Source organism: Danio rerio, chromosome 2 (genome assembly GCF_049306965.1).
Source record: "Danio rerio strain Tuebingen ecotype United States chromosome 2, GRCz12tu, whole genome shotgun sequence".
In the NCBI taxonomy this organism is placed as follows: Eukaryota; Metazoa; Chordata; class Actinopteri; order Cypriniformes; family Danionidae; genus Danio; species Danio rerio.
In genome coordinates, this window is record NC_133177.1 from 40,449,474 (window position 1) to 40,476,422 (window position 26,949).

A 26,949-nucleotide genomic window follows, 5' to 3' on the forward strand; every position below is an offset into this window, starting at 1 on the left:
ATGTCGCAGTACAGCATGAATGAATCACACGCAGACAGCAGCAGCGCGCAGCTCTCATATGACAAGGCAGGTACATACACTCACACACACGCTGATGCGCCTTTAACACTCCATGCGGGACACACGCGTCATGCTCACATCATTGGCCAAAGCTGGAGACGAGCACACTTAATGATAAAAAACATTTGTTGAAAAAGATTCCCGTCAAATCGGGTATTACAATAAATCAGTGTCCCACGAAAAGCTGTCAGAGGTGGGCGTTTCTCTGTCACTGGGTTATTAGAAGCACTTAGAGATGAAGCAGCTCAGATGATGACTGAGGCAGCATGAACCATCGGCCAGACCAAATATTTCACAGCGCATTTCGTAAGTTTTCGTTGTTTTGTTAAGTGTTTCTGATATAATTTCGATAAAGATGATTCTGTAAAGTTTAGAGATGTGTATGTAGATGTCATAATCTATAACACGTTGATTAATAATGTTTTGCATGCGTCGATATGGAAGTTACACAAAATTTGATTGATTTTTAATACAAAACGCCTTTCTAAATGATTTCCGACATATATTTCTCACTTCTGTTCTGGTTACTATTCTATAACATTAGCATAAAACACATTTATATTTTATAAAGGCTGCATTTGCCTTTAAATTAATCGTGTATTATTCCAAGCTTAATTGGTTTGTTATAGGCTCCTTTGTATTTTAATTAGGCATAACTGTTTAAAATACGTGTTCGTTTAGTTTTGCGACCAATTGTGGTTGCAGGCTTCAAAAAGAGAACAGAAAGTGATTGTTAGAATCGCTTATGTAGCCCAATTAACTATTTAGTTTCGTAGTTTGTGTGAATACAAGATAATACAATTTTGAAGTAAAAACTAGTCTTACAAAAGTAACCTCACTGGAGACTGAATTTAAAAAGGGAGATCGTGCGGCTGCTTAAGCATGCGCAATTAACCGCGCGACCTGTCATTTTATTTAAAATAATTCATTATATTCTCAACTTTTGGTAACAGTGTGACAAATAACTATATGGCTGCAGATTAGATATGAAGTTTAGATATGAAGATCCAAATGAGAACAGAATTTAAACCTTTGTAAAAGAAAAACTCTACAAAAGAAAGACGCAACATACCTACAAAAATTTTAAACAAATATGACTTTCTAATTTTAAAAAGAATAAAATAGTCATATAGTTTATACATTCTGTTAAATCCAGATTTAAATATGTAAATAATTTACTTTTCATCATAATTTTAACAGATTAATTACAAATTTATCAAATATTTAAAAAGTTTTTAAATTATGAAACTAAAATGAACTGAAGATATAGTTAGATTGTAGGCCTACATTTTTATGAGTTGTTAAAAAAAACATTTGTACATTTTATTGTTTTGTAATTTTGAAAACTTAAAAATAAACTTAAATTAAATGTAATAATACCAAATAAAAGTGTAATTTACATATAATTTTTCTTGGTTAAAAATATGCTCATCACTTTAATTTTCAGAATGTATATTGGTGTTATTTTTTTGTTTGTGCATTGTAAAATCTCTCAGCTATAGCCTGCATTGGTGAGTGCATTTGTAATTCTTAAAGATCCTATTTGTCAGTTGCCCTCATTAGGATTTATGTATTATTTCAGCTCACACTACGATAGGGGAAAGAATTATTAACCCCCCTGTTTATTTTCCCCCCAATTTCTGTTTAACGGAGAGAAGATTTTTTTTCAACACATTTCTAAACATAATAGTTTTAATGATTCATTTCTAATAACTGATTTATTTTGTCTTTGTCATTATGACAGTAAATGATATTTGACTAGATATTTTTCAAGACACTCCTATTCAGCTCAAGTGACATTTAAAGGCTTAACCAGGTTAATTAGAGGCAGGTTAGGGTAAATAGGCAATTTATTTTATAACAATGGGTTGTTCTGTAGACTTTTGAAAAAACATATAGATTAAAGGGGCTAATAATTGTGACCTTAAAATGATTTTTAAAAAATTTAAAACTGCTTTTATTCAAGTCGAGAAAAAAAACAACAACTTATAAGACAAATAAGAAAAACTATTATAGAATATACTGTGAAAATGTCCTTGTGCTGTTAAACATCATTTGGGAAATATTTTAAAAAGAAAATAAAAATTCAAAGGGGGTTTTATAATTCTGACTTCAAATGTACTTGATTATGTTGAAAAACTGTGACAGATGAGATTTTGTCAGTAGGATGTGTTCTTGTTCTCTATACTCTGGCCACTAGCTATATATTGTTGTGTTTTTTGCTTTGTTTTGGGGGTATTTTGATTATTTACTTAAGGAGCCAATACTGTCTAACTGTATTAATTATGGTGGCTTGAAAAGCCAACATACTGTTATCTCACGTAAACTTATTATTATTCTTCTTCTTCTTCTTCTTCTTCTTCTTCTTCTTATTCTTCTGAGACTAATTTTAAAGTGTATCTCCTCCTAAACTTTTCAAGCTTCACACCTCAAACTTTCGTCAAACCTTCAAACTGGTCTGACTCGGGTTGCTATATCTGTTCTAACTGATCCGACTTTCGGTTTTCCGAAAAACGACCCGGAAAATTCCCAAAATTCCCATTGACTTATTATTGGGTCAAACTTCCTGACCTTATATCTCTGCATCAGACTGTCCTACAGACTTCTAACTGGGCTCATTTAACTCAGTCTAGTCAGCAGCCAATAACTGATGACCTTTAAACTTACTAGCCACTCCCTAGCAACCACTTATGGCACCCTAGCAACTGTCCCATAGACTTCCATTGTAAAAGACTGCCATTGACTTAACATTGAGTCAACCTTTGTGAGCTCATAACTCTGCATCAGACTGTTGTACAGACTAGAGTCAGGCCTCATTCAACTCAGTCTAGCCAGCAGCCAATCACTGATGACCTTTAGACTTACTAGCCACTCCCTAGCAACCACTTATGGCACCCTAGCAACTGTCCCGTAGACTTCCATTCAAAAGACTCTCATTGACTTAACATGGGATCAAACTTTTTTGAGCTCATAACTTTGCATCAGACTGTCCTACAGACTAATGGCTGAGCTCATTTAACTCAGACTACCAAACTGCCAATAACTGATGAGCTTTTAACTTTCTAGCCACACCCCTAACTACCACATACTGCACCTTAGCAACTGTCCCGTAGACTTCCATTACAAAAGACTCTCATTGACTTAACATGGGATCAAACTTTGTGACCTCATAACTCTGCATCAGACTGTCCTACAGACTAATGGCTGAGCTCATTTAACTCAGACTACCAAACTGCCAATAACTGATGAGCTTTTAACTTTCTAGCCACACCCCTAACTACCACATACTGCACCTTAGCAACTGTCCCGTAGACTTCCATTACAAAAGACTCTCATTGACTTAACATGGGATCAAACTTTGTGACCTCATAACTCTGCATCAGACTGTCATACAGACTAATGGCTGAGCTCATTTAACTCAGTCTAGCCAGCAGCCAATCACTGATGGCCTTTTAACTTTCTAGCCACACCCCTAACTACCACATACTGCACCCTAGCAACTGTCCTATAGAATGTAATTAGCTGTGCTATCAAATGCTTACATGCATATCTTTGCATAGCAGTGTCCTATTGACTTGGGGGATGGCTCATCTGACTCAGACAACCAATGAGCATCTCAATATGATAATAAAGCTCACAAGCCACGCCCCCAAATTGATTCCATAGACTTCCATTAAAATAGGCCAAGATGCATATCTTTGCATAGCAGTGTCATAGAGACACGGGGGTTGGTTCATTAGACTAAGACAACCAACCACATTCAAGTTAACTCTGTAACCTCGCCCATAGCAACAAAACAGAGTACCCTAGCAACCATTCATCAACAGCTATATCTCAGCATCAGAACATCGTAGAGACTTGGAGATTGGCTCGTTTGACTCATGCTAGCAAACGAAACTTCCTATATGCTACACATGCTAGCAGTGACTAGCTACATGCTAATATTGACTAGCCAAGTTCTGTAACTTGCTAGAAATGCTTACTAAGTATAAATGTTTTATCAAGCATGTATGTGAGGCTTGCCTAGTAACCAACCAGGGTACCCTAGCAACTGCCTAGCAACCACCCAAATTACCCTAGCAACCGCCTAGCAACGGCCTAGTAATGCCTTAGTAAGGGCCTAGCGACCACTCAGGACACCCTAGCAACCGCCTAGCAACGCCTTAGCAACCACTCAGAATACCTTAGCAACCACCTAGCAACACCTTAGCAACCACCTAGAAACCACTTGGGACACCTTAGCAACCGCCTAGCAACACCTTAGCAACCACCTAGCAACCACTCAGAACACCCTAGCAACTGCCTAGCAACGCCTTAGCAACCACCTAGCAACCACTCAGGACACCCTAGCAACCACCTAGCAACACCTTAGCAACCACCTAGCAACCACTCAGGACACCCTAGCAACCACCTAGCAACGCCTTAGCAACCACTCAGAACACCCTAGCAACCATCTAGCAACCACTTAGGACACCTTAGCAACCACCTAGCAACACCTTAGCAACCACTCAGAACACCCTAGCAACACCTTAGCAACCACCTAGCAACCACTTAGGACACCCTAGCAACCGCCTAGCAACACCTTAGCAACCACCTAGCAACACCTTAGCAACCACCTAGCAACCACTCAGGACACCTTAGCAACCACCTAGCAACACCTTAGCAACCACTCAGAACACCCTAGCAACCGCCTAGCAACACCTTAGCAACCACCTAGCAACCACTCAGGACACCCTAGCAACCACCTAGCAACGCCTTAGCAACCACTCAGAATACCCTAGCAACCACCTAGCAACCACTTAGGACACCTTAGCAACCACCTAGCAACACCTTAGCAACCACTCAGAACACCCTAGCAACCGCCTAGCAACACCTTAGCAACCACCTAGCAACCACTCAGAATACCCTAGCGACCACCTTGCAACACCTTAGTAACCACTTAGCAACTAGTCAGAACACCTTAGCAACAGCCTAGCACCACCTTAGCAACCACCTAGCAACCCCTCAAAACACCCTAGCAACCGTCTAGCAACACCCTAGCAACCACCAAACAAATAGTCAGACCACCTTAGCAACTGCCTTGCACCACCTTAGCAACCACCTAGCAACCACTTAAAACACCCTAGCAACCGCCTAGTAAAATGCTAATTCATGCTAGAATCATGCAAACAACATGCTAATTCATGCTAGAATCATGCTAGTAACATGCTAATTTATGCTAGATGTATGCTAACAACATGCTAATTCATGCTAGAATCATGCTAGTAACATGCTAATTCATGCTAGAATCACGCTTACAACATGCTAATTCATGCTAGAATCATGCTAGTAACATGCTAATTCATGCTAGAATCATGCTAACAACATGCTAATTCATGTAAGAATCATGCTACTAACATGCTAATTCATGCTAGTAATATGTTAACTCAAGCTAAAATCATACTAACATTCTATTTACACTTTAAAACCACTTTAAACTTTCAGATTCGGCTTTTCAAGCCACCATAAAGTTTGTCCTCAAACTTTAATATCTAGTTTATGTTGTTAGATTTAGAATGTGCTGTATGAATAAAATACAGTTCATACAACAATAGGTGCTTAAATGTCAATTTAGCATTTATTAAACAAATACTCTTATATACTAAATTAAAAAATATTTTACACTATTTAAAGTTTAATTTTATTTTCAATCCTTAAAAACAATTAGATACCTTCCCCCCCCCCCCCCCCCCCCCCCCCCCAAAAAAAAGAAAGAGAAATAAATGAAAAACTAATGGATATTAACCCTTAAAAATAAAGGTTCCAAAACAGACTTTTCACAGTGATGCCATTGAAGATTCGGGTTGCTAACAGTTCTTCTAGTCAACAGTTCCATAAATAAAAACAGCCATTTGTTTCATAGTGTGAAGAAGAACATGGTAACACTTTAATTGAAGGGGTGTTCATAAGACTGTCATGAAAACTTCATATGCAAGACATAACATGATGCGCAGATGTGTGCAGATACGTATAACTTGTATTACCTGTGATGTGTGTGTGTGTGTATGTATATATATATATATATATATATATATATATATATATATATATATATATATATATATATATATATATATGATGTGATGTATTTATTTATGTCAAGGTGTCAAAGACATTAAACAATTCCTACTTAGCATAAAAATGAGAACTGACCTATTGTCACTTAAGCATGCATAAATTCCCCATCATAGTTATGACGTGTGATGTCATGATTATAAAGGTCCTTTCAAGTAAAGTGTTACCTCTTATATTATTATTATTATTATTATTATTATTATTATTATTATGGTCACTTTACAATCAGGTCTCATTAGTTAATATATTTCCTAACATGAACTAATTATGAACAATAGTTGTACAGCATTTATCACTTAATCATAGTTCAACATTTACTAATGCATTATTTACATCCTGATTCATGCTTGTTAACATTAGTTAATGCACTGTGAGTTAGTATGAACTAACAATGAACAACTAATTTTCATCAACTACCATTAAACGCATTAAACGTATCGTTCATTATTTGTTCATGTTAGTAAATGCATTAACCAACATTAACGAATACAACCTTATCGTAGTGTTGCCATTATTATTATTAATATTATTATTATTTAGTGTACATGTAATGAGCTTAAATGTAATCATAATATGAAATTAAATCATTGTTTATCAGTCAGTAACCATTCAGCTCACAAAAAATAGTGAAGTATTTAATCACTCAATAGAGCATGCAAAAATAATTTCCGCTAAGATTTCTTATCTTCATTGTCTTTTCTCAGTTGGCTAACACGCCACTCTAATGGGTGATGCAGATAAACCGAGTCGGGAGGAGCTGGAGGGAGACGGCGGTGTGACAACAGCCTCCACCACCGCCACTTCCACCACCCCCACAGGCACCTCCATTCCTTCGGGAAACATCTCGTCAGACAGACAGGCAGTCCAGGTCTTAATTTAACTAAAAAGAAACAGAAAAAAGCTATTTGATACTGTCTGAACATTGCTGCCATCTCTATGTTGTGGTTGTGACGATTCCCTCTAGTACTTAGGAGACTTACGATGTGGTGTTTTGTTAGGTAATTCAGCAAACGCTGCACAGACCACAAAGCATGACAGCTCAGTACCTGCAACAGATGTATGCAGCTCAACAACAACACATCCTGCTGCAGACAGCAGCGCTACAACAGCAGCAGCAGCACCAACAAAACCTCACCGCTACACAGATTCTGACAACTACAGACATGGTATGGGGATATACATGACAGTATGTGCAACATATTATAGCATACACTCACTGGCCTCCTTGCTAGTAGAAACCTGAACCATCTTTTACCTTCAAAAATGGCTTAAATGGATCATTTACCGGACTTATTTTTAAAAATTGTGTTTTTGCCAAAGCCCATCAAGCATTGCGTTAAATGTAATGTAATGTAAATGTAATGTGTGTATTTATATAGTGCATTTATCGTGTATGTATGGCCAAACACGCAAAGCGCTTTACAATCATGAGGGGCGCCTCTCCACACCACCAACAGTGTGCAGCATCAACTTGGATGATGTGACGGCAGCCACAGGACAACAATGCCAGTGCGCTCACCACACACCAGCTATTGGTGGAGTGGAGAGACAGTGATAGAGCCAATTTGGTGAATGGGAGGCCAGAATCGTAAGGGCCAATTGAGGGACTTTGGCCAGGACACCAGGGTTACACCCAGGGCTTAATTTGTGCCAGAAAACGCCGGATACACATCCTCTGAAATCTGATCCGGCACCTCATTTTACCAATCCCTCTCCTCAACCACCCTCCTCCTCCGCTCAGCTCTCAGCTGTTCACTTTCACTTTCTTCCACGGCTCCCCAACCCTCTTTAGTCGGCGACAACCCCCGCCGCTCTTCCCTTTTATTCGTAACAGCACTCTGCCAAACACATGGTAACATGCCTAGAAACATGCCGTTACCCCAATCTGTTCCGGGAACTCGCAATTTACGAATTAAGCACTGGTTACACCCCTACTCTTTATGAGAAGTGCGATAGGATTTTTATAGAGTCAGGACCTCAGTTTAATGTCTCATCTGAAAGATGGCACCAACTGACAGTACAGTGTCCCCTTCACTTTTACTGGGGCATCAGAACTCACGACCGCAGGTTGAGTGTCCCCTGCTGGCCTCACTAACACCACTTCCAACAGCATGCTAGTTTTCCCATGTGGTCTCCCATCCTGGTACTGGCCAGGCTCAGCCCTGCTTAGCTTCAGTGAGTAACCGGTCTTGGGCTGCAGGGTGATGTGGCTGTGGCCGATATGGCTGTGGCTGTTTAATAGTAAAAAAAGCCTGAACATGGGCTGTCAGTGAAAATCTAATAGACATCTAAGAATAGTCCAGAACTGGACTATCAACTGGACAGATTAGACAAACTTCATGTCGAGTTAATCATTCCTGTCAATTTTGAGCTAGCCTTAGACACGCTGTAAAAAATGCTAGGTTTCACACAATTCATTTATGATGTCCTAACACAAATAGATTAAGTTCTTAACCAATTTAAGTGGATTGAACATAAAACAAGTAAAAATCTTAAGAATGTTTCAGCTCATTTTAAATAAGTAGTTTGAAGAAGCAGCAAAATTATAATTTTTTTAAATGCATCTATTCGATTTTTAATGACATGCCAATTCAGACTTGTTTGAGCCAAGCCTTTGAAGTCTATTAAGCCTGTTTCACACCACAAGTGTGAGCAGAACGTGTTTTTTCGGCATCCATGTTAACACATAGGAGCTTTCATACTGCATACAAGGGGTGTGAGCGTCACTTAAGCAGCAGTGCTGCGATAGTTTCGGTGCTGGGTCTATTTTTGCTGCTTGCTGATCACGTTTAAAAAAGTGACAGTACATTGATAATGACCAAAAACACATTAAATGACAGTAAAAAGTAGCAATTTTACCCAATAAATACATCAATGATATTCAAAGATTTTTATATATTCAATCAAATAAAACTGCAACAAATATTTATTTGTGCCCGAACTACAAAACCAAATTTAAAACAATTTTAGTATTAGTTTTGCTTAGTAAGTTGCACACTAGTTTGATCATGTATATATATATAAATATATATATATTCCGATATATATTCCGATATATATATATATATATATATATATATATAATTATACCTATATTGAATCATAACTATAGGCCTACACCGTCCTGACAATCAAAACAAAATTACATGATATCACAGTCTTCTGACCGAGTGCACCTGAAAAGACGTAGTTCTTAAACGTACAGTTCTTGAGGATCTATATAATTTGTGAAATAAAGACTTGCAGGTTAAGGAAACAGCATGGGAGGAAGTTGCCGCAGGCCTTGGTGCAGATAAAATAAAAAAGCAAAGTGTACTTATAGATAGATAGGTAACTAGATAGAATAGACAGAGATAGATTGATCTGTGCAGCAGCTGGCGATAAGCTTCTGCTCTCCTAATGCGCTGCTCACGCACTGCTTGCGCTTGCGGTGTGAAACTGGTGTTTAGACTGCTTTTTTTGTAATAACTTGGTTTTTATTGATTTTTAAGAACATATAACCAGTGGGAACAAAACAAACAAATAAAAATAATAACACATATATACATACATATACATGTATACATGCATACATATATACATAGAGGATATAGGCAAATACATCCATTCCGCACATGTATATCTTTATACATACATATATACAAATATTAACTTGACCTCATCAAAATCAATAAATAAATAAAATAAGTATAAAATAAACTATAATAAAAGGTTGCCAAAAATATTTTCACAATTATGCATAACCTCTAGAATTATGTTAATGTTCAGTTATAGATAATTATGTTGTCATTGTGAAGAAAGCCAGCCATTTACTCCATTTCTTTTCAAAAATCTCCTGTAATCGGAATGCATGTGGTTTAGACTGCTTTTAAACACAAAAGATTGATGAGAGTAAAAAGCAATTTTTTTTATCCTGTTTAAGCCCCTCTTCCGAAGACGAGTTAAATAGATGTGGTAGATTAGTAGACTGAGAAGTAAATGCCTAGTAGTGTGATTGGCTAACAGATTTGCATATTTATATTTTTCTACAATCTTTCAAGATTAAATCCCAATTAAGCTTAAAAGAACAGCTGGGTCTCTGCTGATTCTGTAGGTATGTTTGACAGGCTGTCCTTCATAATTGGGTGGATGAATGCCATGCTTTCTTGCTGTTTATGCCTATCTGACAGTAACAAATATGCTACATTCAAAGTCAGTTTTGTTCCCCTTTCTAATAGTCAAGATTGTTCTTCATATTGTTTTAATCACTTTAACCGCTACATGCCTAAATCAATTCAGCTGGTCCCATGTGATTGGCTGATATATAATATAATATAATATAATATAATATAATATAATATAATATAATATAATATAATATAATATAATATAATATAATGTCGACGCAGTGGCGCAGTGGGTAGCACGTTCGCCTCACAGCAAGAAGGTCGCTGGTTTGATCCTCGGCTCAGTTGGCGTTTCTGTGTGGAGTTTGCATGTTCTCCCTGCGTTCGTGTGAGTTTCCTCCGGTTACTCCGGTTTCCCCAACAGTCCAACGACATGAGGTACAGGTGAATTGGGTAGGCTAAATTGTCCTTAGTGTATGAGTGTGTGTGTGAATGTGTGGATGGATTGCGACTGGAAGGGCATCCGCTGCGTAAAAACTTGCTGGATAGGTTAGCGGTTCATTCCGCTGTGGCGACCCCAGATTAATAAAAGGACTAAGCCGACAAGAAAATGAATGAATGAATGAATGAATAATATAATATAAGCATTCCTGCTGTTTCTCAGGCTGCACAGACTAATGGCAGGCAGTTCACCTCGTCCCCTTCATCATCCAATGGAAATGCACCTCAGTTGGCTAATGTGACCCAAACATCAGTAAGTGCTATTATTATTATTATAATTTTTTTTTTTTATGTAGGGAGGTTCCATAAACAGGTGTATTTATATGGCCCTCTTTTTAAATTTTTAAAAATCAAATATTACAATGTAGGTTAATGCAATTGCATATAAATGTGAAATGTGACAATGAAATATGGAGAGCAAAAGCTTTCATTTCTGCTCTTATAGCAGCAAAACACTCTGGGTTTTTTGTTAAAATCATGACTGGTTAGAGAATGAGCTTTTTATGTATTTTTTGTTTTCAAAACAAAGTGCTTCATCAACATGTCAATAGGTGCAATAACTAAAAAATAAAATTGCAGGGTTGTTTTAAGCACAACATAGGGTCAGATATGGACAAACCCAACGGTTAAAAGGTGAAATTGAAAAACATAACACAACAATGTGTTAGTCCATGTTTGACTGGTTTAAGCATTCCCCACATCCAGTGCCTAGACTGCAGCTCTGCACAGTAAGTTTGGCCAGAGGAGAAATGGTCATGCCTAACTGAGCCTGGTTTTTCTTGAGGTTTATTTTCCTTCACTTTCATCAATCAGTGAAATTTGTTTCTAGCCATTGGCTTGACTGGTGCACACTTTGGGACTAGTGGAGCTGCGCATTGATGGATTTGCTCTTTAATGTTTGGACTTTCAGCGGTGAAAATTAAACTAAACTAAACTGAAGTTCTACTCTGAAAACTGGACTGACGCAGTTTCAATTTACTAGAACCTCTATGTTAAGCTGCTTTGACTTAATCTACACTGTAAAAACGCTGTAGAAATAAAGATGAATTAAAACAGCTCAGCATTTTTAGAGTGTGGGTGGCTGATTGAACACATTAAACCACAAGCATATACAGTTTAAAAGCAATCCAGATGAATTTCCTTTTGACTACCTCTAAAAACTGTTGTCAAAAATGAACAAACTCATTCATATCATGTATTTAGCATTGGCCATTAGAGCAATCAATGGTTGGACCAACGAGTTAATTTGGCATACGCTTCTTATACTGTATGGTAAACAAACACTAAAAAATGGGTTCAAAACATTTGGTCAAATGAACTTTTATCAATTAAGAATAAATTGCTGCAAAAACATGAAAATAAAAATGAAATTAAACACAATGTTGGTCTTCTAGACATTACAAACCTGAAAATTGTAACCTTCAATTTGATTTATTTTTATAGACTGCACAGTTAAACAGTTAGCTAATTGGACATTAAAAGAAGTTTGAACAGAGGAGAAATGGTCGTGCCTAACTGAGCCTGGTTTTTCTCAAGGTTTTTTTTTCCTTCACTTTTGTCAGTTGGTGAAGTTTGTTCCTCGCCACTGGCTTGCTTGGTTTCGGGACTTGTGCAGCGGCGCATTGATGGATTTGCTCTTCAGTGTTTGGACTTTCAGCACTGAAATTTAAACCACACTGAACTGAACTAAACTCAACTTCAACTCTGAAAACTGCACTGACACTGTTTCAATTGACTAAATCTTTAAGCTGCTTTGACACAATCTACTTTATATAAAAGCGCTATAGAAATAACAATAAATTTTAATTTGATTGAATATTTTTCAAATTACAAAAAAAAAAACAAAAAAACAGGCAGAACCTTTTGATTGGATGACAAACGTCCAATATCATAGACAGCAGGCTTTAAATGAGTTGAAATGCTCCGGAAGCAAAAGAAACATCACCTGACTTGTGATGCCATTGTCATGGATCGGAGTCTAAAACGTAATAGTTGGGTTTGTCCATATTCAACCCAAATCACCCAACATTGGCTTACAACATCCCAGCAGTTTTAGTGTCCAACAAATCTGTTCTATTCAAAACTGATCAAAGAAAAACGAAATCTTTAAGCATTTTGACTAACAATGAATGAAGGAAAATCTCTTTCCTCCTCTAGATCCCCATACCAACCTCTCCTGTAACTCAGCCAATGGCTCGTATCCAGGTCACTAGCTCCAGTAGTACAGGAGGGGACATTTCCCAGCAGGCCATGCTTCTAGGAAACAGCTCTCCCACAGGCAGCCAGGCCCAGATGTACCTGCGTACTCAGATGGTGAGCAAATGTTTACGCAAAGCATTGTGCTGTTTGAGTCCATTGGTGTTCTCAAGTCTCCAGTGACTTGACTTGATGTTGTGTCATTGTCTCTTAACCTGTAGCTGATTCTTACTCCCGCTGCCACTGTAGCTGCCGTCCAGCCTGATCTGACTGTCGTGAGCTCAATCTCCTCTCAATCAGCATCATCACAGGTAAGACAAAAGAGTATCTACTGTATATATACACATGTGGATATATTTGGGATGGAATAATATTCTTTTGCTTTATTTATGAATAGTATTCTGTGCATTTAACAGGGTTGCTGATGTATATTGGAACATATGAAAGTACATTTTACATATTTGATCATGAATTATATAAACATTACGTTGTATAGGTAAAATGAAAAAAATGTAAAAAAAAAAATACTAACTTACATTAGATAATACATTATGGATTATGCACAATTTGGTAATGCTTTTGAGATGAGAAAATCTAAAGGCTTTCTTGCAAATTCCATGTTTTTTTATTTGTTGCAGTTTTTAAAGTGAAATCAGTTGTCCAGTGTATTTATGGCCGGTTTCCGCTGTGTGGTACAGCACAGTACGGGTCGGTACAGGTCACCCTCATCAGGCTTGCGTTTCTACTACTAAAAGGGTACCAATGGTAAAACCAAGGCGTGGTATTCGACAGAAAGTTTCATTCAACGTCATTCTTGCGCGAAGAAATGTAAAGCAAAGCTGTATGGGTTGCTGACATGTCGTATGAGAAGCACTTCTCACAAAACAGATGCTTTATACACTTAAATACTTGTGTATACATGTTCATTACTAACCTTTTATAAACAGGATTTGATTATAACTGCAGATCAATGATAGTGAGAAATTGCCTACTGTAACAACTGCAGTTATATAAAATAAATAAATGCAACAAATATGAACACATACAGGCCCGTACAGTGCCCGATATGTTACCAATTACAGAAAATCTACACACAGCATATATTTAGTCCTTATTTGGGTTAAAAACAACACAAAACATAGCCTACAGTCAGTGCAAACCTCTCATCTGTGTCTTTGAACATCACCAGCACATGTAACCTCTAGTTAGAGAGTAATTCCATCATGCCGAGATCATAGTAGTCCAAAATGTGATGATGATAGTTAAATATGGCAGTTTGTTCATGTTTTAGGTTGCTGAACAAATCATTTGCTCCTTTGTTTTTTACGCGTCAGTCTTGCGTTTGTCTGTTTCTGGAAGGATTGGATGTCAGAAGCACTTCAATAATAACGCGCATGTTATTAGCATCAGCTCAAGAAGTTTGCTATTTAAAAATGTAGACGTCCTGCGAGTGCAAGTGAGAAAGCAAAACTACTTGCGCTTTAGACAGCCTTGTAAAAAACAACAAGGCACAGGGTAGATTCTGCTCTTCTTCTTGGCTTTGTGGCTGTTTAAGGTTTGTTTGAGGTCGACCATAGCTTGTTATTATATGTATATATTATTATTGTAATGTCTCACTGTGTTTTCTAAAAATGAAAAATTAGAAAATATGTTTTCATTTTTGCTTGTTGCACAAGCGAGTGGTGTATCTCTGTAAACCAATAGCGTTCAGCTGTGCGTCTTGCTCTGCCTTTTGGTAGCCTTTTGTTGTACTAGGTGTACCCAAAAAGTGGTACGGTACGGTGCGTCATACCGTATGTTTTGTCCTCTGCAAGGTTCAAAGCTTGGCTCTTCGCACACATCTTCCTGGAGCTCTCACTACTTCACAGAACATCCAGATCAAGCCTCCTCTCCAGGGTCAGACGCTGGTGTCTCCCCCTCCCAAGATGTCCATTTGCCCACTCAAGTCCACACAGCTGCCCCAGAACCTGGTAGAAACATCTAGAAGCGTGTCAGTGTTGAACAATGTGACTCAGACACCATCCGCCCAACCAGCCATTCCTCCTTGTAAGTCACAAAATATATATTTTTTAAATCTATTTAATGGGTTTAATGTTATTTAAGCCACACTCTTAAAAGTTTCCAAGTGTTTTTGCAGTGACGTCTTTAAAATAAATATTTTACATTCCACAATTAAGTGAGTAGTTCCCTTCATCCAGTTAAAACCCTTTTGTGGAATGAAAAGACAGGATGTGAATTACAGTGTGATTTGGGTTGGGATTGACCCCACTAATTATCGCTTGATTTCCCCTGAAGGAGGTCAAAACAAGATGTTTGGGGGGTCAGTTCTATAATACTGAGAAATATTACACTCATTCATTCATTCATTCATTCATTCATTTTCTTGTCGGCTTAGTCCCTTTATTAATCCCCGGTCGCCACAGCAGAATGAACCACCAACTTATCCGCACATTTTTTACGCAGCGGATGGCCTTCCGGCTGCAAACCATCTCTGGAAAACATACACACACTCATTCATACACACACTCATACACTATGGACAATTTAGCCTACCCAATTCACCTGTACCGCATGTCTTCGGACTATAGGGGAAACTGGAGCACCCGGAGGAAACCCACGCGAAAGCAGGGAGAACATGCTAACTGAAAACATGCGAACTCCACACAGAAACGCCAACTGAGCCGAGCCGAGGTTTAAACCAGTGACCCAGCGACCTTCTTGCTGTGAGGCGACAGCACTACCTACTGCGCCACTGCGTCGCCAATATTACACTCTGATTTGTATTTTAAATAATAATGTTAATAACTAAAATAATCGATAATATAAATGTACATTTGACCACCCCTATAACGGTTCAAAACTATTGTTAATGCCAATCAGAAAAAGTTTAAAAGCGGCAGATCAAGAGCTCCAGTAGACATCATGTTCACAAGACTTAGTTTTCTCGTAAAAAAGGTGTTTGTATCTATATTTAACCTAAAAATAAAATCAATTTAGACTCATAGTTTGTAGTTTAACCTACAGTAAAATCTGAAAAATCAGAGAAAACAGTAGGTCAGAATAAACTAAATATCCCTCAAATCGTAAAAACATTTTATTAGTAAACTAGATATAATTAAAAGCAAATACATAAATGACCGAAGCATGTATTACACAAACTAACAGTTGACCCCCTGATTGCCAATGTAAAATTCACACTGTGAAAAGATTCCATGTATGTGAGAGATTCTTTACCATCGATGTCAATAAATAAATAACTGTAATTCTCAGAGTATATTGCATAACACAATGCTTCTACTAGAGGGCTATAACACATTACCAAAAGGGTCACTGTATTTTTGTCATTTAGATAGTAATCAGCAATTTAAGTGATTTTACAAGTTCAATGTCATCCTAAGACAAGAACGCGCACTTGCTTTTAGGACAACTTTAATAAAAGATTTGATCCACTTCAACTGTCAACATTTATATTTATATACACCCTAAAACACAGAATTTTCTAAAACATCTGAAATTAGAATGCTTGTTAGTTGTAATTCTAAAAGTACAGAGACCTGGAAGGGATGTGGTGGTGGGAAATATAATTGGGTGAAAAAAAAAAAGGAAAACGTTTATTAGTTTTTGCGTTTCCTCGCAAAGATGTTTTGCACAAAACTGCTGTTCGACTAACACTTCCTGTTCGCTTCATAAATGTCAGTCCTCCTGTTTTTGTCGGGATTCTCCCGTATTTTACAATTCGATCCCGCTGTCATCCTATCATCAAGCATTTTCCCAGATTTTTTACCTTGAAAGCACGTTGAAATTAATAAAAATTGTCTGCATTCACTTTCTATTCCTCAAAGCTGTATGTCGATCGCCACCCTTCAAATGCAACCTCTGAATCAGAGAATGTATGTACAAGCGATCCCAGTTTAGCTTCTGTACACACCACTTAAAGAGGAGCAAAGGTTTGGGATACTTTAGGATTTGGGTGCATGTTTAAACAGACAAATACACTTAATATAATAAGTTAACATGTCCGTCCTGCCTGTTTTTTAAAACAATTAATTTTCTCTTAAATGACCACAAAGAGTTACTGAAGTAATACAATTCCTTCATCATAGATCTGTGTGTTTTTATAGTGACACCTCTGGTATCAAACAAAACAAAACGAGAGACTCATTTGCTGCTCTTCACTTGTTTGATAACTGAGTCATTACTTTAAATGGCATGTACAGTAGCTGATCTGGGATCAGTTTATCATATGGAGCGTGTCCGTCAGTCAGCGGGCATTCTCTGATTCAAAGGTTGCATATGAAGGGCGATGAGTGATACACAGCTTTAAAGGAAAGAAAGCAAATGCAGACATTTTTATATTAATTTCAATGTGCTTTAAGGAATAAAAATATAGGAGAAATATGGGTAAATACTTGATGATAGGACAATAGCGGAATAGAATGGTAAAATACGTGAAAATCCCAGCAAAAACAGGAGGATTGACATGTATAAAGTGAACAGAAAGTGTTTGTCGAGGGAAGGCAAAAACTTTATATATATATATATATTTTTTTTTTTCTCCTTAAACTTAGTTTATTTCTCCCACCCATTTTTTCCACCATCATGTCTCTTCCAGGTCTCTGTATAAAAGTGAGTCTCTAGTAAACTAAAAAAAATGATTCATTCGATTTTCACATTTTTTATAGGCGAATTTAAACAAACCACTTACATTTTGTAATGTTCAACTTATTTTGTTAAAATTCAGCTTACATTTGCCAAAATTTGCATTGAACCATTTTTTTTTCAGTGTTGCATGTGATTACTGAAACTTCTGAGAAAAAAACTGGATTTTAACACATTGACATTCCTAATTTTTTTTAATAAAAAGGATTAAAGAAATTTTGAGATCCACTGATGTTTCTCTATTTAGACAGTTCTGAATAGTTTAAACTGAGCTTCTGTTTGTTCCTAATGTCTGTCTCTGCTGCAGCAACGTTCACACCCGTCCAGTCTCATCAACTGATCAGACACCAGCTGCACTGCCCATCCGGCCCGAGGGTGGCACCACAGCACCTGATCATCCAGCAGAGCTCCAGCACTCACAGACAGCTCCATCCCATTACTCTGAGGGTCACAGCGCAGGACGGCTCTCCTACACCTTTTACTCTGCAAACCAGAACGACACCCACGACAGCCACTGTCCAATCACAGCAAACCGAACTCCTCTCAGTGCCCTCCTCCACAAACCAAACAGCCAATCAGACTAAATACACATCTCCGCCAGCAGTGCTGCCCGATCCTCCACCTCTTCATCTGGGCCCAGCACTGGAGCCAGTGTCCCAGTATACCCCACTGTCCTGCCCTCCTCCTCTAAAGCTGGTCCAGCCACAGAGACTGGCTCTGCGCTCAGTTCAGGCTGTTGAGGTGCAGTCAGACCACACGCTGCTGTCTGAAGAGGAGCTGCCCCTCACTGAAGCTGTACTTCAGCTGCCTTTTCAGAGTCTGCCACCACCACAGACTGTGGCTGTGGATCTAAAGGTGCAGCCGGCAACACAAACTGAAGCATCGGTTAGTCCTAGTTAAATTAATAATGCAGCTGAACTGGAATCTAGCATAATTCGGTCAGAAATTAAAATTCTATCATCATGTTGCAACTACTTTTCATTTAAAACCATTTCTTATTCATGGTAAAATACAAAAGCTGCCCTTTCCATAAAAATAAAAAAAATCAAACATGATGAATGATTTAAAAATGTCTAAGCGTAGAGTATTAAAATTACAGACTATATACTCGTAATATACTGTAGTGTATTATACAGTAATATACTCATAGTATATATTAGACATTTATGATATTTATTGTAGTTTTTTTCTTTTCAAATATATGGAGTTGGCAAGATTGAATTTAACACAAACAAATTAAACAAACGTGGAACAAATTAATCTAAAGGTTACTTAAGGTTTAACACATTTTTGTCATTGTTTCCAGAAAACATTAAGACTTCAAAATTGATAATAAATAATAAAAAAAAATTTATTGAGCACCAAATCAGTGTAATTTAATAGTTCTGAAGGATCGTGTTACAATGAAGATTATAATGATTCTGAAATTTAGCTGTGATATAACAATTATACAATAGCAATTTTATTTTTAATCAAAATAAATGTGCTACTCTGTTTTATTGAATGGAAAAGAGCAACTTATTCTTTTGAAGCAACATTATTATGTTATATTAATACATTACATTAAAAGTTTATCAAAAAAAAACTCTAGAACTAGAGGATAAGTAAAGGATGACTATTTTTGGTTGAACTATTCATTTGAATATGGTATAGTACTTCTATCCTTGTATTTACTGTGACATTAAGCAGGTGACGCCATTGTTGGAGAGTGTAAACCTGACTCTGGTGACAGATGCAGAACATGCGAGTCCACCTCAGAATAGCAGAACGTCCTCTTCTCCAACACTCTCCCGATCGGATGAACCACAGAGAAGCTCTGATGTTGTAACAGATCAACCAGAAAACTTGACAGGTACTCTGAACATACACTGACGCCAGACAAAATGCTCATAAAGGCCACAGTATATGCTACATGCTTTTACAAAAGCTTGCCTGGTTTAGTCACACTAGATTGCCTTTCAGTTCACAAATGTATCAGACCCTTAATTGTCTTTTGCAGAACTTTAACTTAGTGGTCCCAACCTGAAGGATATCAAGAAAGCTCTATTTCTGCCAGCTTCAGACACCACCTGTTGTCAGAGATTATTGCAAATATTAAATGAAAATAAATACATTGTGCATTATGAAAATGCAAACAAATGATCATTTGAAGAGAAAAGAATGTTTTATCATTTTTTTAAACGTAATTTTGTAATTAATATTTGGTTTTTCTCTGCTTAGATTCATTCTGGGGTGAGGGGTTGATCTTGAATGCCAAAATGTGACCCTAGACCACAAAACATGTATGTTGCACATGAATATGTGTGGCAAAATTATAAAATACATTGTATAGGTCAAAATTATAGATTTCTATTTTATGCCAAATATGATTCAAATATTAATTAATGCTCATGTTGCATGTAGATATTTTGTAAATTTCCTATTGTAAGTATCAAAACTCAATTTCTGATTAGTAATTTGGATTGCCACGACCTTCATTTAGATAAATCTAAAGGCAGTGGTCTTAGTATTTTTCTTTGTATAATTATTTTGAGCATTACTGTAAGGGACAGTAGAGAGTAGACAGAATTGTATAGGGCACCTCAGTGCTATATGTTGACGCACTTAACCACTAAGCTTTTGGCGGTGACATTTATAAACGTTTTTTTTAACCTTCAGATTCCAGATTTCCAAATAGTTGTGTGGAAAGATTATTTATTCAGCTTTCATGTGATGTATCTCAGTTTCATCAAATTGACACTCATGGTTGGTTTTGTGGTGTAGGGTCAAATAAAGGGGTCTCCTGGAAAAAAAGGGAACAACTGGTCTAACCTGAGCTTCCTCTGTCCACAGCTGATCAGGAGCAGCCATGTGTACCATCAAGCCGATCAGTGATCCGGTCACCGGAGGAGCCCACACATGCCACCAGCTCGCCCTCTCCCCTCCTCTCCTCTGCGGTAAGAAGCTCCAGCAGGCTCTCCTCCGCCAGCCTTCCAGAGAGCCCTGAGGGTCGGCCTTCACAGGCCATCAGTAGACCCCACATCCTCACACACCTCATTGAGGGCTTCGTCATCCGAGAGGGCCTGGAGCCGTTCCCGGTATGTCCATTGGTTGACCATGTAGCAATTCACAGCTGCCATGAAGCCCTAATGACGCCTGTGGTTCTCTAATAGATTTGAGCCATCAGCTCAAAGATCTCAATCTCTGACAGAAGAGATTAAGATGGATGGTGAGGGTCTGTGGCCAAACTTGCTGATCAACCTGTTATTAAAATCACCTTTAGAACTGGTTGCAAAGTGCTTCACTCTTTTAGAAGTTGAAACACAAAAAGCTTGTCTGGTGAGCCCATTATTGATGTGCTGGTGTGTTTCATAGGTGAGACATGCTTCCTTAGAAATGAACCTGCAGGCCACACTGCCAGAAAACAGAGAAGATGGAGAATCAGCCCTGATAGATGCGGACCATCCAGACAGCTCCAGTGACTCCGATATTGATGACCCACTAGCAGAGGACGGTAGGCTTAACGTTTGGCACGTATGTTTACTCACTTAGCAGACACTTTTATCCAAAGCAACTTACAAGTGAGGATAAAAGAAGCGCTTCCAATCTTAAGAGAGTTGCAGTTTATACATGCTATGGCAAGTCTGGGTTATTTATTTATTCATCCAAGCATCCAGAGAGGAAAAAAGTCACACACACAGATTTTTCAGGGTGCTTACATGAAGGTGTCTGGTGCATACGGAGAGAAAAAGATCCTTTGTCACCAACAGGTAGTTTATCAAGCCCACTTACCTGCGTGAAGTACACTGGAAATTGCACAATGTTTTCAGAAACATGAAGTGTTGATAAGAAAGTGTCTAATGCATACCCAAAAATTTGTTTACCCAACAATTATAATTCTGTCATCATTTGCTCACTGAACCGCTAAAATCAATTGCATATTTGTTGGTCATCATAATTGTTGGTAATTTAAAAAAAAAAGTGTACAGACAAAAAAATAATGCACCCCTAATTTATTCAGTAAATATGTTTCTATCCGACCTCTTGTGCTTTCAGAACAGACAGTTGAAAAGCTGCCTGAAGTCCTGGAATGTGAGTTCTGTGGGAAAAGGGGCTTGGCTCAGGCCTTTCTCAGATCCAAACGCTTCTGCTCCATGACATGCGCCAGAAGGTAAAGAGCTGTGGTTAAGTGTTTTTTAATATGTCTTTGAAGCCTATTATCATCACAGAAGCTGCATTGATATAAATAAAAAACAGCAATACTGTGAAACAGTTTTACAATGTTAAACAGTCAATTTCTGAACAGTCAATTTCTTAGAAAAGCTGATTTTCAGAAGCCATTTCTCTAATTGTCTATGATCCTTAAAAACTGCTAATTTGCTGCTAAAAAAAAAAAATGTATATATATATATATATATATATATATATATATATATATATATATATATATATATATATATATATATATATATAGTGTAGACCTATTGTTTGTTTTAATATAATAATGCTAATTCAGCAATTTCATAAAACCATACTGTAGCAAACAGCCCTATTTATCTCTCACAGATTCAACCTGAGATGTAAAAAGCGTCTAAACCGATTGAGAGAAGAAAAGGTCACCTATTGGCCCCACAGATCCATGGGAAAGCGAGGAAGACCATCCAGATGCTTAAACGGCAGTGCTAGAGAACACTTGCCCAGGCCGGTCAGTAAAAACTAATCACTTTAAAGGGATGCATTCTATAGTACATTAAGTTATTGCCCAGCAGGCACACAACGTCATATAAGACGTTAATATTAGGTTAGATTTAGGTTGTGATGTCAGCTGACCAAAATTCAATGTCTAGCCAGTGTCTAAGGACAACGTTATTTTGATGTCTAATAATGATGTCAAATGACGTTGATGTTTGATTAATTTTAGGTTGTGTTACAAAGTGACCATCGTCATATTGACGTCAAACACTGACATTTATTTGTCAAGTATGGCAATCACTATCCAACGTATATTGTATATTGACATCATAGTGTTAACGCCCACACATCGTCAAGCTGTAACATTAGACATTGGTATTTGGTTGATTTTAGATTTGACGTTGGACACTAACATCGGCCTGACGTTCATTTGTGATGTCAACCCAGTTTTCATTTCCAAACAAAATCCAACGTCCCCACAATGTTGGAGTACAACGTCAAGTCATGTTGATGTCTTGTGCCTGCTGGGTGTTTAAGGCCATGTTGGTCATCATGCAGTAAACATCCGTTATCTTCTCATCAGTGACATGCATCTAAACAGTCTCTGGGTCAATGTATGTAAAGATTTTGGACATCTACTTGGACACTTTTAATGCTACCAAACAGTTTGCTGTAATTATATCGCTCATGTCTTGAGGTAGTTCATTATGATGCGATTTACCTTCTATATGCGATTTGAATGGACAGGAAACACAGGACTTAAGAAAAAATAAAGTAGTGGCTGCAGGTTCAAGGAAAGTAGTGGAGTACAAGTACTAATACTGCATTAAAAATGTACTCAAGGGAAAGTAAAAGTACACTTTTTTAAAACTGCTTGTAAATTACAATTTCTGAGAAAAACTACTCAATTACAGTAGTTTGAGTATTTGTAATCTGTTACTATACACCTCTGCTTCCAACATTTTTCAGTATATCTAATTTTGTCGAACAGAAAAAAGAAACTCAGAGGTTTGGAACAAGCAGGTGGTGGTTGGGTAAATGATGACAGACTTTTCACTTTTGGGTGAACTATCCCTTTAATCAAGCTCTACAAACCAATGAAATCCCATAGTTAATACAATCTTGAGACTTACTGTGATGCATTATTTCCTCAGCAGCTCCAAGGGTCCCATCAAGCCAGCGACAACCAGATGGTGTCCAATTCAGTGTGGATGGAGAGAGAGGAGGAGGAAGATCCACCAGGTCCGATGACAACAAGACTGCGTTTACAAGCTGAAAGAGAGAAGGAGCAGAACAGAGAGCAAGAGCAGAGCCGAGTGGAAAGCAGCAGCAGCTCGGAGCTTCTCCTGGACTCTAGTCCGTCACAGTGGAGTGTGGAGCAAGTGTGCTCCTTCATCAGCACTTTACCAGGTCTCAAGCGCAGTACCCTAGATAGTGCTGAGAGGAGCCCTTTAACCTCAAGGCTCTGGCATACTTTAAACCAAATCAAAAAAATTCTGTCATTTCGAACAAAATCTTTTGAATTCAATTTGTCAGTTTGAAACCTCTCATCAAAGCAAGCTTTTTTTGAGGGGGCGGGGATGGGAGGGGTGTGGGGGGGTGTATTTACTCCAAAATACCTTTGAGCTACTATTTGTCCGTTGCATTTCCACCTTCGATGGGTGTGTTCTGGTACTTTGCCTTCTTTGTCTTATGTTTACTTCTGCTCTGAATAAGTTTCTCATTCCACGGAAGTCAGACAGTAGAACAACAACAACATAAACAAACTGGAGAGTCAAGTAGCAGAGCAAATGTTTACGAAACTTTTCATCTCTCAGCTCCACCATTAATGTGGTGTTTAGGAGTAAGCCGGTATACGTAAGCAACTTGACAACAGGGATTGGATCTAAATGCAGTTTTTATTTAGAGGGGCCTGGCAAGCAAGGTTCAATACAGGAACAGTAAGTAGCTTGTAGATAATCCAAAGAGTAGCGTGTATAAAGACAAAACATAAACAAACAAACACAAACAGTAAAACAAACAAGGGTCAAAACACAGCTAGACAATCCTCACTACGGGATAATCAGGCTTAGCAAAGATGTGTGTGTGTTAGTGAAGTGTGTATAGTTAATGTAAGCAGTCATGACGAGCTTCAGCTGTGTGTAATCAAGAGGTGACCTGGAACTGGTGTGTGACTGCAGGACATGATGGGAAATGTAGTGCGGTTCATTGGCAGATGTGATGTGTTGAGTGCCCTCGAGCATGTCTGGGTGACTGTGACAGTGACGCATATACAACTCTGAATGTTCAAAAACATGATACCGTCACTCGTTCATCCTTTTCCTTTGAGGTGTACCATGGCCCTCGTAGGGATACTTTACCAAAAATTGAATGTTTTGGTTGAGCTTTAGTTGAAGACAAAAGACGATAACTTGAAGAATGTTGAAAAAATGGAATTTTCTTTCCGCTGTTAAACACCAAGGAAGATACTAAAAAGAAAGCTGGAAACCTTTAACCATTGACCTCCATGGCAATGGTCACAACTCACAAGTTTTCAGCTTTCTTCATAATATATATTTTTTGTATTCAACAGAATAAAAAATCTCAAAGGTTTTGAACGACCCGAGGGCGAATAAATGAGTAAATATAAATCTTGGGGTGAATTTAAAATTTATAAAACCCCATGCTCAATAATATAAAGATACTATTATAAAGAGAAAATCATAAGGAGAAACAAAACACATTCAATTCTAAAGAGCTTTGGCCACAGATGTGCCTGTAATGCCAATGTCACCTTTAAATACCAATGTATACAGGAATACTTTTTCATGATGGACAAAAAAAAAAAACAAAAAAAAACAGTTAAGTCAAACATACAGCTCCAACAGAGATCTCGCGATGTATTTCTGTAAGGTTTTAAATGATTGGTTTAAGCTATTTTGATTTGAAGTTCAAATGCAGAAGTGTAACCCAGAATTTTAAACACCGCCGCATGCAGAAATCGATAGACGCTGTTGAACGTAGTGTTAAGTATGAAGTAAAGGTATGTTGAGTGACAATATGGAGAATGTAGTAAGTTATGTGTGAATTAAAATTCATGATACACCCATTCTTAATATATAGAACTTTTTAGCAGATACAAAGTTTTAATTACTAGCAATTACAAAGTCAAAAGAAGTACCTACTGAAAGAACGTTGTTTTAGATACAGCATTTGCAGATGTTTTCCGTTCAGGTCGCTTCAGCTGTCTTCTATTTAAGCTTTGACTACTTAGCTAAAGCTAGTCTGCATCTGCTGGCCGATATAGCAATAACACCATTCAGCAACAAAAGCCAGCATTCTCCTTTGCGACTATTGCAAAAAAATAAATAAATAAAAAAGGTGGTGTCAGGTCACATTTTAGCCATTTTTATTGTTTATATTGAAATGGCCAAATTGTGAAAGGATTTTTAAACTGTCTTTTGTAAATGTAAACATGAACCATTTTATGACTAGTTAAGTCTCTATTAATACAAACTGATAACAATTAAATTCACTTCATATTACTTTGCCAGTATTGTTCAAACCACTCGGTTTTAGCAAAGAGTAGACCTTGCTTTTACTAATTTGCATAGTTCACCCCAAAAATGACAATGAACATACCATCTTCCTGAAGTGGTTCCTAACCTTTATGCATTTATTTTATTCTAAAGATAATTTGAAGAAAGATGAACCCTGTAATGTAATAATAATATTTAAAATACTGCTCATCTCTGCGTTTCTCCGTTTGTCCTCAGGGTGTCATGATGTGGCTGCAGAGTTTGGCTGTCAGGAGATTGATGGACAGGCTCTGCTTCTGCTTACAGAGGATCACCTCATGAGCGCAATGAATCTCAAACTGGGACCTGCACTCAAGATCTGTGCGCACATAAATACTCTCAAACAAACTTAAGACCGTCACATCCTCCTCAAGTGCCATGATTCCAGTGCATGGCCATTCAACAACAAACACTACACACCTTCTTCATATACCTCAAAGTTTATTGATGGAGTTGTCTTGGGTTTCATTCCATTCAATCTGATTAAAGTTTTGTTTAAATATGTAAATCTAAGTTCTGACCTTGTGCACTGTATTCATAGTAAACAGACCTACTGGAAAGTCAGATTAAGAAAGTCACAACTTGTGGGAGTTGGTACATAATGTGTAAAGTATTTAATTTTTGTTTTACACAACACTGTTTAAAGGAACACTCCACTTTTTTTTTTTTTTTGGAAAAACCCACTAGAGTTAAACAGTTCAGATTTACTGCTTTTTAGCCGATTGCCTGGTTTGGCAGGAGCACTTTTAGCTTAGCTTAGCATAGATCATTGAATCAATTTAGACCATTAGCATCTTGCATAAAAATGAGTTTTGAAAAAGTTCCTATTTAAACCTTGACGCCTCTGTAGTTTTATTGTGTACCAAGACCAACGATAATGAAGGGAAAAAGTCTCCATGGTTTCAAGGTTTTCAGGAGCTGTGTAATATCATTGCGACAGCTATAGAATAGCAGCAAAGTTCCTTGATTATTACACCGGAATGACAGTATAGTATCTAGCTATATCCACAATGGTCGAGAGAACTTAACATGATGCAATTTAAAAAAAACAATTACAAAAAACGGCAGCATATCGAGAAAAGATC

At 37.6% G+C, this 26,949-nt stretch overlaps 1 protein-coding gene across 50 annotated transcripts; it reads left to right on the top strand.

Annotated features, from left to right (window-relative positions):
* phc3 (polyhomeotic homolog 3 (Drosophila)) lies at positions 1-26,372 on the top strand. Of its 50 annotated transcripts, none has more exons than XM_009298652.5 (15): positions 1-366; positions 6,879-7,042; positions 7,173-7,340; positions 10,945-11,034; positions 12,939-13,094; positions 13,199-13,288; positions 14,792-15,023; positions 17,944-18,521; positions 19,323-19,488; positions 20,469-20,713; positions 20,991-21,129; positions 21,672-21,786; positions 22,182-22,320; positions 23,462-23,717; positions 26,063-26,372. In XM_009298652.5, the coding sequence occupies exons 2-15, from the start codon at positions 6,899-6,901 to the stop codon at positions 26,215-26,217; spliced, it is 2,673 nt and encodes an 890-aa protein (XP_009296927.2). In that variant the 5' UTR covers positions 1-366; positions 6,879-6,898; the 3' UTR covers positions 26,218-26,372. The 50 variants fall into 50 exon arrangements, with proteins under 50 accessions (XP_009296927.2, XP_009296931.2, XP_005171387.2 ...); XM_009298656.5 differs by having other exon boundaries at positions 23,465-23,717; XM_005171330.6 differs by having other exon boundaries at positions 20,469-20,572.
* Positions 26,373-26,949: the final 577 nt, after the last annotated feature.

Excerpts from the sequence above, each read along its gene's own strand:
- phc3 (XM_009298652.5), top strand. The coding sequence starts at position 6,899 with ATGGGTGATGCAGATAAACCGAGTCGGGAGGAGCTGGAGGGAGACGGC. Across the intron at positions 13,095-13,198 it reads TGTACCTGCGTACTCAGATG|CTGATTCTTACTCCCGCTGC; the intron begins GTGAGCAAATGT and ends CTTAACCTGTAG. Across the intron at positions 21,787-22,181 it reads TCCATGACATGCGCCAGAAG|ATTCAACCTGAGATGTAAAA; the intron begins GTAAAGAGCTGT and ends TATCTCTCACAG.